Below are 16,004 nucleotides of genomic sequence, written 5' to 3' on the forward strand. Positions count from 1 at the left end.
AGCGGTTTCGCATCGTAATCCCAACAGTTAGATTGTATCACATCGTGTAGTGAGCATATGTAGGAACGAATTACCCAGTTGATGGTTAAAATATAGGTAATGTAGTTAGATCCTTGAGAAAATGCTATTGGTAACCCAATGTTCATTATAATCTAGTAGGATAGAAGCGTTAGGAGGAGTCCGTTATCAATATTAAAATATTGGTTCCAAAGTTTTCGAACTAGTAAATCTGTCCTAGTAGCCTTGGTTAAATTTCAGGTTGTTAGAACATCTGAACTAGAAAGATGGACTGCTTGTAAACTACGATCGTGTGCGTTTTAAGGGTATACCATAGAAAGGTGTCGCTTGGACACAAATTCGGATAGTATACCCTAAGCCTTTTATAGGGGAATGTTCCAAAAGGTGGATTCCGGTAGGACGTCGTAGATAAAACTTCCTAGGTAAACGACTAGTGTATATATATATATATATATATATATATATATATATATATATATATATATATATATATATATATATATATATAATGTTGACTAAACATGGGTCAAGGGTCAAAGAGTTGACTCTTTCTTATAATCATGCATGCAAGCATGCTTTTGTGTCCCCCTTGATTTATCCCACACACTAGTTGCCTCGATTTACATGAAGTTAGTTTCAGAGCTCATAAAAATACTTTGAAAGCGTATGGAAAATATCACAATCGCTGTGGTTTCAAATATTCAAACGGAACTCGAATCTGATATACGAATCTCTATTAAACGACATTCGAAGTTTCACGTCATTCGGGTTCCAAAGCCTGAGTTTAGAAATGTGCTCAAAATTAATTTACGATATGTGTAGGTATCTCAAACTAAGCTATGTAATGTCCAGTACCGAGAAAAATCAGGTATATACCTATTTAAAAGCTTAAAACATGCATAACTTTCTTATACTATCTCCGTTTTGGATGTTCTTTATATCCACATAATCGTAAGAACATGTTGTATCCAATTTTATCATTCATGGCCCCCATTTAGGTCAATTGCAGAAATTTGATTTTTAGGGTATCAGGTCTCACGACTGATTTTTGAAATGCTTCCTGTTTGATAACGATTGTAAACTTTTCGAGGGTTTTAAGGTATCCCGTAGGCACTTATGAGTAACATGATCTCATTTGTACTTAAAATCACCGAGTTAATATGTCGTAGGTCCTAATACAATATGGTTCACAGTAAAATTATTTTCTACAGATTTAGACCTAATTTCCGAGATGTCACAATTAATTTAGGCTTCAGGGTAGAATTTGTGTTTGTTTAGTTTTTCTTTTATCGATGAGCATAAGGGTTAATATAAAACTAGGACCAAAGGTTAACAATCACAGGATAATGTTGGACAACGATAAGAATTTAGCATCCATATTACATAGGTTAAAGTTTTTAAATCAATGGTAGCAATAAAATTTGAAGGAACATGGATGTGTTATGATCAATAAATACCAAATAAGGGTCGTGAATAGGTTTCTTCACGTCAGTCGGATAATAGTGGTGAGTCTTCAAGACCACCAAGGGATTAATCATGAGTCTTCAGGCCTAGTAGGGATGACGATATTAGCGGTTTCACATCATAATCCCAACAGTTGGATTGTATCACATCGTGTAGTGAGCATATGTAGGAACAAATTGCTCGGTTGATAGTTAAAATACAGGTAATGTAGTTAGATCCTTGAGAAAAGGTGATTGGTAACCCAATGTTCATTATAACCTAGTAGGATGGAAGTGTTAAGAGGAACCCGTCATCAATATTAAAATATTGGCTCCAAAGTTTTCGAACTAGTAAACTTGTCGTAGTAGCCTTGGTTAAATTTCAGGTTGTTAGAACACCTAAACTAGAAAGATGGACTGCTTTTAAATTACGATCGTGTGTGTTTTAAGGGTATACCATAGAAAGGTGTCTCTTGGACACAAATTCGGATAGTATACTCTAAGCCTTTTATAGGGGAATGTTCCAAAAGGTGGATTTCGGCAGGACGTCGTAGATAAAACTCCCAAGATATTCACTTTATAACAATCCGACAATGTTCCTAGTCAGCGGAACAAATCCTCGGTTTACATCTGGATGCAATCACCAATCATAAAATATGATTTCTTGAAGTCCAAAACGACGAGATCTCGGTGTAGGAAAGCTTCATGAGGAATCCAAGGATACATTTAAAGAAAAACTTAGTTTTGCGACTTAATAAGCATAGAAGAGCATAACCGATAGAGAAAAGTTAGCTGGGTCATTGGTTAACCTCGACCACCCTAGTAAAATAGTGTGAAGCCACTATCTTAAGGTATGCTAGGAGTAGGATTTCGGGGACGAAATCTTTATAAGTGGGGGAGAGATGTAACACCATGTTTTCACCTTGCAGTATAAATGACTAGTTACATTAAATAGACTTTTTAATTTAGCATTATTTAGGATAAATAGTCACGGGTCACAAGAGTTTGAAGTATTTGAGGAGTTCGACACGAACTCCCGAATGTCTATCCTCAAAATACTCAAATAACGGCTCATTCGCGCCTGTTCAGTAGACACGTTTTCAGGGCAGAACATTGCCCTCTCATGAAACATCCTGGTAATAGCCGTAACAGACTCCGTACCCTGCTTGAGGGTCAAAAACTCCTGTGCCAACCGATCTCGTTCCACCGAGGGAACATAGTCATCACGAAACATGGTGGTGAAGCTCTCCCAGGTCACCGCCGCAAGCTCTGCTGGAGAATAGTGTGTTGTCGCGAACTTCCACCAGTCCTTCGCCCCTAGGCGAAGCTGGTTCATCGCAAATCGAACCCTCAAGTGCTCCGGACACGAGCAAGTATAGAAACACCCCTCAATGTCAGATACCCATATCATCGCTGCAATCGGATCCTGCACCCCATCAAACTCTGGTGGCTTCGTGTTGTTGAACTCCCTGAACAACAATGAGTCACCCCCTTGCGGTCTAGCAGCAACGACGGCTGCAGTGGCCGCTGCGACAGCAGCCTCAGAAAGAGCGTCATAACGCTTATCAAAAGTCTCAATCAACTTGGTCTTAATAGACCCGAACATCTCTGGTATCTCTGCCCTGATGGCCGCAGCCACCTCCTCATGGATGATCCGACGGATCTCCTCATCACTAGTCTCGCTGCTCTCTGGCATAAGTCGTGTCCTCACCATGATCTACCTCTAAAATACAACATACGATATATTAGAAATTCATTCGAGCATACTCGCACTCGATAACGCATCCCTCCTTGATCTCTGGCATCACGAAGATTCTTACTTGAATTGTACACTGCCCCGGTGTTTTCAGTAGTACGAGCCCAATACTACTGTCCGCACCGTATCAATGTACACCCCAAGTCCTCCTCTTAGGATCCCAAGTCCCAAGTACTCTATTATGCATAATCCACTTTCTATAGATCTCTCATAGCTCCTCACTGCTACCTACTCACTCTCAAGCATCTCATAGCAGCTCACTTTCCCCTAGGATAAGGCATCACAAATCAGGCCACCCTAGTCCTAATAGGAATACCTAGCTCACTCTAGCAAGAGAATACATCATATCAATCTCATAAACATATAACATAGGGGTATTTTGGGAAATCACCGTTCAGGCGCTGACTGATCGTACACACGTCTCTGCTCTGTGTTTCTCTAAAAAAAATCTTTTACTCTTTTTAGAAAACTTGGTTCTCTTTTGAAAATATTTTCCAAATCCTCAGTTTTAGTTCAAATACTCCCGAAGGTGTACCCGAATCCCTCAAACCAAGGCTCTGATACCAACTTGTAACGACGTAAATTTCCAAAACAATTTTTCGCATTTTATAAAAACATAATTCATTTGTAAATCATAAAAACATCATTGCTTGAAACTCAATTTATAGCATATATCAATCCCAAGATCTCATAGCATAAAAATCCCGTGTGTGTACTGATCAAGTCGGCACCTTCCCGCGATCCTCACTAGTACCTAAAACACATAACACAAAACACTGTAAGCACAAAGCTTAGTGAGTTCCCCAAAATACCATATATAACACATATTAGCCTCTCGAGGCTATAACTATGTGGGTCCGTGCACCCAAACTCTGTGAACCCTCAGGTTCTAACTCTGCAAGCATGTACAGCATAAATCACATAGAAGAATGCAGTGCAACAAACAATATATATATATAAAACACTGTATCACATAACTCTATTTACCTACTCAAGGTAAAGTATAGTGAGAAGACTCACCTTGCATATCTCGGTAACTCGTAAATCCCTGAAATCACTAGTGCTCGATCTCCCGATCTAATGGTCCTCCTATACACAAATATATCTTTAATTAACACTTTCCCAACTAGGGTTGACAAACTCTATCAAGTCAATACCGGTCAACTCTGGTCAATGGTCAACGGTCAACCCAACTCGCCGAGTCTGGCGTGGACTCGCCGAGTCCCTATGAGGACCCGATTCCTCTGAATCCCTTCCGACTCACCGAGTCACTCACCCAACTCAGTTACCCAACCCTTGGTTCGAAAACACAGAACAACTCGCTCCAACTCGCCGAGTCTGCCAATGGACTCGGCGAGTGCATTCCATGCATAACCCCAAACGACCTGCTGAGGTCAGATCTGTTCCACTAGCTCATAGTTCCGGTCTCCCTAAGCTTATTTATCACGTAAAGTTTATGTCTTGGCGCTCATATCACACCTATTGACTCATAAATGGTGTTTTAACCTCACACACAATGATCCCAAACCAAAACCTCCATACACTCATATAAAGCTTGGACAAAAAGGCACTCTGGACCTCCATGGGTCTAAATCCAGAACCTACCTCGTTTAAGGGACCATGGGAGCACTAGATCTAGTCACAAAAGGGCTCAATAAGCTTTAAATCAACATGAACATCACCTCAACAGAAAATGGTTCGAAAATAGTACCTCAAACGTGATGTTCTGGACCTCAGATCTTCAGGAAGTTAACCCTCTTGCTTCCTCTTGGCTATAGCCTCCTTTCCCTTGCTAGACAACACCTCCAAGGTCGACAATGGCTCCTCCTCTCACTCCACACGCTCAAGTTCAGTAAGGTTTCGCTCTGGGGGCTGGTGAGCACAAATGACAGCCATAAGGCCCTTTAAATAGGCCCCAAACCCGAGAAATTAAGGTTTCATTAAACAACGCGGTCTCGCCGAGTCCACCAATGCGACTCGCCGAGTCCGGTTATTAATTTGGGTGAGAAATCGCGTCTCTACTCGGCGAGTCTACGCACCAACTCACCGAGTTCTTCCTCAAAACTCAAAATAAAAAGAATAATTATAATACCTGAAATTCCGGATGTTACAATTCTCTCCCACTTGAATCTGACTTCGCCCTCGAAGTCTCATTCCTGAAATAGCTCCGGATGCTGCTAAATTAAAAAGTCTATTTAATGTAGTTACATTAAATAGACTTTTTAATTTAGCATTATTTAGGATAATTTAGCATTATTAACATAAAACGATACTACCTTATAAGTCATTATTCCTACAAACACTAATATAGTAATATACACGTAAAAAGAGTCTTTGAACATAGGCCAAACACCTTTTGCACGGCAAAAAAAAACATTACTAAAATAAAAGGTAATTTAGAAGCAAAAGAACTTGGACAAATTTAATTCGGGGGAACATTAAATATGTTTTTCTTAAAGGACCTTATCCGTAGAACGCATAAAGTCTAGGGTCAATTTGTGTAATTCACTCTTCTGGGCTTTCAATAACCTAGAGAAACTTCGCTTATCGTGAAGATAAAAACCATTCGGTAAAATTATAGTACTGCATAGTTGAAATGGCGTCGACCTCTGCCGCAGAGCCGTCGTCGGCGATGAAAGAATCCCCAAATTGGCTGGAGATTCCTGACGAAGTGATGGTGAATATATTCCAAAGATTGCATACATCAGAAATACTGAATAGCGCACGGAAAGTATGTACAACTTGGCTGAAAATTTGCAAGTATCCGGCGATGTGGAAAGTCATTAATATGGTCAAACGGCATGCTAAAGATTGGGGCTGGGGAAAGGCGCTGACAATGGAACTAGTCGATCTCAGCTGTGGGGAGTTGATTGATATCAGTATCGGCTGCTTCGGCTCCGACGAACTCCTTGATCACATTGTGCAACGGTAAGTTTCTCCCCTTTCCCATTGCTATTCAGTTTCATAGTCATACTGCATAAAATATAAATACGCCCCATGAATTATGAAAAAATAAATAAGTTTGTGGAATACAAATTTTGGGATACTTTATCATCTACATAATTTGGCTTGAATTTGGACTTATGAACAGCTCAAGAAACCTGAAACGTCTTTGTCTTGTGAATTGCTTCCGTATCACGGGTGGTGCATTGAGTCTTGCAGTGGAGAGGTTACCAAAATTGGAGGAACTTCACCTTTCTAAAACCTATATCAATGCAAAAGACCTTGAAGTTATTGGACGGATTTGCCCTCAGCTCAAGTCCTTCAAGATGAGCAAAGTACTGTTGAGTGATAGCTTTGACAATCATGCCCTTGCCATCGCGGATAACATGCATGAGTTACGCCATTTGGATGTATCTGATACTAAGATGACAAATGAAGGACTTGAGGCCATTGTTAATGGATGCCCTCACCTTGAATCCCTAGATGTTCGGATGTGTTATAACCTTGATCTTGATGGGTCTTTAGGAAAATTATGCAAGAAAAGGATCAAAGATTTTAAGCACAGCTCTACACAAAACCGCCCGTTTTATCATCAATTTTCTGATTCGGACGATGATCAAATGTATGATGACTTTTCAGAAAGTGACTTCTTTGAAGACTGAAGACTTGTATGCGTTTTACTTTACTTTTGCTTCCGACTTTGTGTTCGTATGTTGGTATCATTTTGTTTAATGTGGGTATGTTTTTGGTACCTTTAACACTAGCTAGTTTTCAATACTTGAATTGATAAAATCTAGAATGATTCAATATTTTATAATTTGCATTATTTTGTTTTCCGAAAAGGGTTACCTTCATCTACATTTTGCAAAAACCTATGGGTGTGTTTGGTTTGCAGATACCTGTGGTATTTGATTGAATTGGAATTCGACATTCCATTTCCCGGTGAGTATGGTTGTCAAATGGATGAAATTTTATTTCGCCCAAATCATTTAGATTCTATATTTGATGGATTTAATCATTTTTAAGAGTGTGGAAGGAATCAAAGTCAATTCTTTTTCACTTGTTAACATACCAATGTACTTCCATTAGATGTATCATGTATGTATATTTGTGACTTTTTGTGCGTGCAAATTACAGAAAGGTCATGCATATGCAAAATATATGTTATAAGAAATTATCTACAATGATAGGACCTAATATATTGAGAGCATAGTTTGTGATCCCTTGGAAGTAATATTGGCAATAATCTAATTTTAGATGATAGTGAACCATGTATGTGATGGGGATTCTATGTTTCTCTTATGATGTATGTGCATAATGCTTTTGTCATAAATGAGTTTCTTGACCAAAGATGAAGGTTACCAAACATTCTACAAACAGTATGTTCAGTACTATAGTATTATTGTGGGTATCTATCTTGTGAAACATACACTACCTAAATGAAGAAAATCTATACAACATAAAATGATATCATTAACAGTTTGAGTTTAATAGAAGTTCCAACAATAGGCATGAAAAGAGTGGACCTACTTGATCTTTTTTTTTTTTTTTTTTTTTGAAATGGCAAATCTAACCTACTCCTAAACTACACCTTAAATCCACCTATGTCCACGACGGGACTTGAACTCTCAACCTCAAGTAGGGAGGGCAACATCGGATACCGCTGGGCTACAAGCCCTTTGGTTTACTTGATCTTATATGCTTCACTATAGCTGTATTTATATCAAGAGTAAATTACACGAATGGTCCCTATGGTTTAGTGTAATTTGCACGGTTGGTCGGTAACTTATTTTTTTAACTCGGAAGGTCCCTACTGTTTATTTATGTCGCGCGCTTGGTCCTTATCTTACCTAAAAAGACTATTTTGCCTTCAATTTTTTTAATTTATATAAATAACCACACCCCCCAACCCCATCCTTTCACATTACCTTACATACCCCACCATTTTTTTCTATTTAAATAATAGTCTTTTTAGGTAAGACAAAGACCAAGTGTGTAACAAAAACAAACATTAGGGACCAAGCTCGTAACAAAAACAAACAATAGGAACTTTCCGAGTTAAAAAATAAGTTAAGGACCAAGCGCGCAAATTACCCAAAACCATAGGGACCATTCACGTAATTTACTCTTATATCAAATAGGTCCAATATTTTCAAAAGAATTGTTCGAGCTTCTTCTGATTTCATAAACTCTAAGGATTTTCCTGTTATGGATTTTCTTGGCTTAGATAGTGTTTTTGGTACACAAGACACCATGAACATATTGTTTGTGTAGTAGTTGGTAATACCAAGACAGAACATATTGTTAAAATTACCATGTTGTCCATATAAAACCATAAGCGGCTATATGCTTGAGGAAGTAGGGCAAACAACATAAAAGCTCTTAAGTGTGGTAGAAATATGTAGATTTGTCTTTTTGTATATTTTAGGTTCATTAAAGCGAGGTTTGCAACTTTTTTTTTTTCATTTTTACCCTTTTGCGTATTTTTGGTTAATTAAAGCCCTTACGTTTAACAAAAATGTTCAGTTTTACCCATTTTCTTGGTCATTAAAGCCCTTAAGAAAAAGGGTAAAATTGAAAAAAAAAAAAAATTGTAAACCTCCAACTTTAATGAACCAAAGATATCCAAAAAGGTAAATTTGTACATTTCTGCCAACTTTAACGGAATTTTAAGGGATTTTATGTCATTTACCTGCCAAGTAACTTTTTACACTACCCCATCTTAAGGAACTTATGTATAAGCTAAATCATTATGCGCATACATCATAGGAGAGGCATAGAATCCCCATGACATACATGTCTTGCTATCATCTGAAATTACAATATTAGACTTGCCATTCTCCTCCCTAGCTATTTTTTAATAAAATAAGTATAATTTAGAATTAAATAAAACTTGGATTTAAAGAAATGTTTAGAAAAATGGAAAAGACAATTAAGAACTACATGTATGTATATCTTTTTATGTTGGAGTTTACTTTTTATTTTTTTTATAAAATACTAGGTGTGAAACCCGTATAGTACACAGGTTACTAAGAAAAATTAAATATCAAGGTGTAAACGTTTTTCAAAGTAAAATTTTAAAATACATACAAACGAAATGATGAATAATGAAGTAATTCAATTTATATTATTAATAACTAAACTATTGACGTATTTTAAATAATTGTGTTGAATATCAAAGTGTAAAACATTAAGCATTTTTTAAAATAAAATTTCAAAATAAATATAAACAAAATGATGAATAAGTAGGTAATTAAATGTATACTAATAAAAAGACTATTAACATATTTTTAATAATTGTTCAAAATCATAAAAAACTTCTTTGATGCTTGAATTGCTTTGGAGTAAAAAAAAAAGTCTTATAAAGGTGTCAAATCCTTAACTTGATCACTAGTAAGCAAGTCAATCCTAATACAAATAATGTTTTGAATACTAATATATATATATATATATATATATATATATATATATATATATATATATATATATATATATATATATATATATATATAGACACACACACAAAAAAACAGTAATTGTGATAGAAAAAAATATAATTTAGTAACTAAGAAATAAATAATTAATGCATATATTAAATAATGAGAAATATCATAATGCCTAGAGACTTTAATCTGAGTTGTTGATTGTACTTGATTATCCATAATTACACCTGACAAATACTCTCTTGTATTTTCCCAAACATAACATGTTATACACAAACTATTAGACTTTAGCATGGTTGCAATTAAAGACCATAAATAATAACCAGAACCTGAATGGCTTGCTTTCTCAATGAGACAATGACATCAATATATTCCCTATCATCTTCTAAAAGTCCAACAGCATAAAATGTCTCTCTAAAAGTAGCACATTCATGTACCACACCGTATAAATAATGTAGATAACTTTAAACCTTATGTTCATTGTCAAACTTCAAACCAAATTGATTGCTACATTTATAAAAATATTATCATACTCACCATACAAATAATTGTAGCCAATATCAAATTCAAACATTCAAAGCCATTTTCAAAGATGTAACATTTCCAATACACCTACCGGGATATGATGAAACATGTAATGAACTAAAAAAAATGCAAATAATATACCTTTGTATCATCTTCAATGCCACCCCCTTTAGCTCCATAATCCTAACATTTTTTTGTATAATTCTTGATCTGAAAATTTTATTGAAAGTTGAGAATTGTGTGAGTTGTGGTAAGTAATCAAAACATTTTTTATATAAAGAGAAGTATTGATGCAACAAAAGCTTCAACTTAATGTCATTAAACACAAATGTGGGTTTCACTTCCAGGTTCTGGAACGGTTGCATTTCAGTATCGCATATCACCCACAGACGGACAAGCAGAGTGAGCGGACGATTCAAACGCTCTAGGACATGTTGCGCGCATGTGTTATGGACTTCGATGGAAATTGGTACACTTACTTTCTCTTGGCTGAGTTTTCGTACAACAACAGCCATCACTCCAGTATCGGTATGTCTCCCTTTGAGTTTTTATACGGGAGGAGGTGTCAAACTCCCATATATTTGGGAGAGGTAGATCAAAGAGTGATGGGGAGCACTAAGATAGTGCTCAAGTCGACAGAGCAGACCCAGCAGGTCAGACAGAGGTTACTTACGGCTCTAAGTCGTCAGAAGAGTTACGCAGACCGGTGACGTTCAGAGCTAGAGTTCCAGGTTGGGGATTTTGTCTTCCTAAAGGTATCCCCGTGGAAAGGGGTGATTCGGTTCAGGAAGTGGGGCAAGCTAGGCATTAAATAGATCGGTCCATTCAGAGTGATCATGCGAGTGGATAAGGTAGCTTAGCGATTAGAGCTACCTGTAGAGTTGAGCCAGATTCATAACACCTTCCATGTATCCCAACTGAGGAAGTGTGTAGCTGATGAGATGGCAGTGGTCCCTTTAGAGGACATTCAGATTGACGATCGCCTAAACTACATTGAGAAGCCAGTAGCAATTTTGGATAAGAAGGTGAAGGTTTTGAGGAATAAAGAGGTGCTCTTGGTTCAGGTTTAGTGGCAGCATCGGAAGGGATCTGAGTGCACTTGGAAGCCGGAGTCCGAGATTCATGAGCAGTATCCAGAGTTATTTCCGGAGGATGAATTTTAGGGCGAAGTCTGATTCTAGTGGAGGAAAATTGTAACATATAGAATCCTAGTAATAATATTTAATTAAAATGTATTCATTTTGTCAGGGCAACTTGACAAGTTGGAAACCCCAACTCGCCGAGAAGAATTGGAGACACCTACGTGATTTTTAGAGTCTACTCGACGAGTTGGAGTACCCCAACTCGATGAGTAGGAGCTGAGTATGAAAACCCTAATTTCCAGGGTTTGTGTCCTATTTAAAGGACCTTAAGCCTTCATTTTAACCTCCCTTACCACTTTAACATCCTGAGAGAAACCCTAAACGAGCTGGTATCATCTGTGAGAGATAGAGAAAGAGAGAGAGAGAGAGACTAAAAGTGTGTGATTTGGTGCATTCTTGGAAGGAGATAGAAGAGCATAAGGCTTAGAACGAGAAGAAGCCTCTAGATCTGGTGTTCTTTCAGTGCTAGCTGCTTTTTGGAGGTAAAAAGCTATCACCTTGATCATTTTTTGGTTATATCTCTTCTTTAGGGAGTTTGTGGCCATTTTCATCTTCCTGTTTTAGCCTTTGAGTTATTTGAGGATACCATGAAGTTGATACTTAAGATCTAGGCGGTATGAGGTCCCCTGTGCCTAAAGATTCAAGCTTTATCAAGCTATTCGCCAAGTTTTATGCATCAATTCCTCTATAGAGCTTTGTTTGGCACTTTGAGCCCTATGTGCCATGCATGGACGTAAAGCTTGCAGCTTTACGTGGTATTTCAGCCTTGGGAGGCTAGATCTAGAGTATGTGGCTTTAGTTCTGCTTAAAATTGTCTGAATGAGAAATGGACTTAAGGGACTCGGCGAGTGGATGAGCCAACTCGACGAGTCAGTTAGGGTTTTCCCCAATAGTCTGGGCGCACTACAACTCGGCGAGTTGATGAGACAACTCGATGAGTTGATTTGGAGTTTTCCCGATTTTCTGAGAACAGAAGGAACTCGATGAGTCGCATAGGTGCACTCAACGAGTTGGGTCAACATGGATTGTTGACTAGAGTGTTGACTTCTATTGACTTTTAGGGTTTGGTCAAGTGATGGATATAAAGACCATGGAGGGGTAAACTGGTCTTTCACCCTTTCCGGGAGTTAGAAAAGGGACTAGTCTAACATATTTAGTGTGATTGTTATAAAGTGTTAATTTGAGATGATTGTGATATTTAGGCAGAGTCTAGACCAATTGTTTAATGCGAGACATATTTGATTTGCTTACGAGGTGAGTCTTCTCACTATACTTACTCGAGTGGTAATAGTGTGTGACCGGAGGGTCTTATTTGAGTTATCGACCGGAGGATCCTATGTGCCTATATTGTGTTATGTGATATTATGCATTTTGTCTTGTATATATGCTATATTATTTTTTCCTTACTGAGTTAGGACCGGAGGGTCCAAACCGAGTTGTCATACCGAAGGGTCTTCACTGAGATACAAGACTGGAGGGTCCAACCCGAGTTGTGAGACCGAAGGGTCTTCACTGAGACACATGACCGGAGGGTCCACAGTGAGCCGTGAGACCAGAGGGTCCTCATTGAGATGTATGACTAGAGGGTCCATGCCAAGCTATAGCCATGAGAGGCTTATTATTTGTGTATGTGGTATTTTAGGAAACTCACTAAGCTTCGTGCTTACAGTGTTGTGTGATATGTGTTTCAGGTACTTCTCAAGATCGTTGGAAAGCACCGACTTGATTGTAAACACCAGTTATAGATTATGTTTTTGAGGATTCTAGGATTTTATCAAACATTTGTTGACTTGTGTTTTGACAATTTATACATTTTGTGGTTTTGGGGAAATGTGACATTGAGTTTATGTGATTTTAAAAATGAAAATTTTATTTGAAAATTTACAGTGTTACATACAAGTTGTCCATTCACTTGCAACAAAACAACTTGAAGGTAGAAAACAGGACAAGGAATGACTTAAAATTGTTAATTGTTGTAATGCGGATAGCTTAGAAAAAAATTCCTCTATGGATCATTGGTAAGTATGAAAAGTCATGTTGTTTTAAGAATGTCAGCATGAATAGCCTAGATTGTGAATACTTAGCCAACAAAAGGGCATGGATGACTAGGTTGCTTTTCGAAGAATATGTTCGTTGGCTAGATGATCAAATTCACGGCCAAAAAAGTCTCTTGGTAGTGGATAATTTTTTAGCCCATTCAAAAAATATTCATGGGTTGTAAAACATCGAGTTGTTTTTTCTACCACCAAACATGACTTTAAAAATTCAACCATGTGATGTTGGGATAATTAGAGCCTTTAAAATATACTACCGTAAAAGTTTTTATCGTAAAGATTTTGGAAGGTTATGAGTTGAACATTTCTTCCCAAGAAAAGATTAATTTTTTAGATGTCATCAACTTGGTAGTCTCAGCTTAGAGAAATATGAAACAAGAATCCATAGAAAATTGCTTTCAACACTGTAAAATTTGTTCGGCTAATCCAACTAGCTCAAATGATTTAAATGATGTAAATTCTGGAGAGATATTCTTGAGCTTGAGAACTTGATTACGGGAATGCATTATCGGCACAAAATGGATGTGAATGAGTTGTTGGATTATCCAGGTGAAAATAATGAATGTTACGAGGTTCAAAGGATTGAAGAAATTATCGCGTATATCTTTCAAAGTTCGGTTGATGATGAAGTTGATGATGATTCAGTACCTTTGGAACCGGTCGCTCGGAAAGAAGCATTGTAAGCGGCCACAACTCCTCACAACTTTTTGTTGCAATACGAGAATACAATGTCTCAACTCTTAAGGGCAATTTGGAGATTTAAAGATAAACTCAATATAAATTTGAAGTTAAAAAAAACAAGTGACTATAGATTCATTTTTTACTAGACAAATCTAGAATTTTGAAATATTTTAGTAATTATTAATTTATAGTTTCGCCGGGGCCAACATATTTACACTAAGATTTTTAAAAAAAAATTATTTTATTATTTTATTGATTGGGGTCCAATTTTATATTGGTCCCAAGTTGGAACCAGACAAATTATTAATGTTATCGATGTTATTGATATATCGAGTATTAAATTATAGAGAGTTCAACTATATTCCTAAGATTATTCAACGACATAGTGTTATACATGTAAAGGTGAACCATGGTAAAGTCTTGAGTCGAGGAATGTTGATTTCTGGACTACTATGAGGGAGTGTATAACTGCATCGCAAGAATAAAAACATTGGGTTGTTAGCGACTATTGGTGGTAAGTATTAGTAGGATGATGTCCATTGCTGGCCCATGAGCCGGTGGGTTGTTGTTGTTGGTTGAATGCCCAAGTGATGGTGGGTTGCTACTAAATATGTTGACCATGTTGAAGAGTTGGTAGAAATCCCTGGTTGGGGGTCGAGTGGCCTAAAGAGAGTATTAGATTGGGGGTATGTCAATGGGTAGCATCCAAAACCCTGCCCTATAGAAGGAGTATAAATCGGCGGTTTAGATTTAGATGATATTATTCTCTTCTAATATGTCTTCCACTTGGTTGTTCTTTCCAACATTACGTTAACCATGATTTATGTTGTAACTGTCCAAAAACTAAGTTGCATGAGTGGTAGTGATACCTGTTGGAGACGATGAATGATTATTGTAGGAAGCTTGAACAGTTCGACTTTGTACATGATCCATACGTTGATCATCAAGAAGCAACATTAATCAAGCTTCTGTGAAAGTGGGAAAAGGCTATCAACAAAGAATAACAACAACCATGTAGTCGAACTTCAGAGAAAGACCATTGATCTTATACATTATTGTTTTTCTCGGGAACAATGACGTCTATGTTGTCAAAAAGATTTGCAATCGATTTGATTTTTCTGTAGTACTTCGTAATTGTGAAGTCACAAATGGAGATGTTGCAAATCTCGTTATCCGATTGAATTTCTTTTTCATCAATATTATTACAAAATGGGGTCTCGAGATTCATCCGTACTATTATAGAATTGGTGTTCTTCTTGAGAACCATTTGAAGTAGAGGTTGTGAAATTGCGCCATAGATCCACATTTTCACAATTTAATCAATACGAATTTATTCAATATTGTTGGATGTAGCGAGGGGGGGGGGGGGCGTTCATCCATTCCGATATGATGATCGAAAACACTGATTCACTCTATTAAGATGGTTGGGAACACTAAATCTGTTGCAGTGAGTTTCAAACAATGCGAGCCATGAGTAGCGGTTCAAACGATCAAGATCGAGAATAAGCGGAATATATGAGTTTATGTGCGTAATTCCATACAATTTTGTTTTATTGTCGTGGTGGCAATCAAGAAACATAGTCGACAGTGAAGGGTATTGCGACTAGGGTTAGAGTCGATAAGGGGAGAGGATTTGTTTTAGGAGGAGATTTGATTTTGTTATGATACCATGTAATTAGATTAATTTCTCATGAAAAAATTTCTCTCATATATGCCATATATATAGATGTTACAAGCAGGATGGATAAATTAATAATTAGGGAGAATGTGGTATATACCTTTATTAAACATCAAAATATCATATTTGTCCAGCTTAATTTCTAAATATCATATTTACCCTTTATAAAATTTTAAAATATCATATATGCCTTCTTAAACATCAAAATATCATATATGCACTTTTCAAATATCAAAATATAACTTATGCCTTTTATACATCAAAATATCAATAGTAATATTGAAAATATCCTCAATCTACAACATGACAATAATCAATAACA

General features: G+C 37.0%; 1 protein-coding gene and 1 pseudogene across 1 annotated transcript; both read left to right on the forward strand.

Moving 5' to 3' along the window:
* The first annotated feature begins 5,764 nt into the window (after positions 1 to 5,764).
* LOC145005832 (putative F-box/LRR-repeat protein 23) lies at positions 5,765 to 6,974 on the forward strand. The gene is made up of 2 exons (XM_078964950.1): positions 5,765 to 6,144; positions 6,308 to 6,974. Exons 1-2 carry the CDS (start codon positions 5,813 to 5,815, stop codon positions 6,819 to 6,821), a joined length of 846 nt encoding a protein of 281 aa, XP_078821076.1. The 5' UTR covers positions 5,765 to 5,812; the 3' UTR covers positions 6,822 to 6,974.
* Positions 6,975 to 11,068: 4,094 nt separating this feature from the next.
* On the forward strand, positions 11,069 to 14,150 carry LOC145006792 (uncharacterized; annotated as a pseudogene).
* The last annotated feature ends 1,854 nt before the right edge of the window (positions 14,151 to 16,004 follow it).

Source organism: Lactuca saligna, chromosome 7, assembly GCF_052625555.1.
Source record: "Lactuca saligna cultivar CGN05327 chromosome 7, ASM5262555v1, whole genome shotgun sequence".
Lineage (NCBI taxonomy): Eukaryota > Viridiplantae > Streptophyta > Magnoliopsida > Asterales > Asteraceae > Lactuca > Lactuca saligna.

Bases quoted from the DNA above. Each gene is read 5' to 3' on its own strand.
- LOC145005832 (XM_078964950.1), top strand. From the start codon at position 5,813: ATGGCGTCGACCTCTGCCGCAGAGCCGTCGTCGGCGATGAAAGAATCC. The intron at 6,145-6,307 runs GTAAGTTTCTCC...ACTTATGAACAG, and splicing joins CTTGATCACATTGTGCAACG to CTCAAGAAACCTGAAACGTC.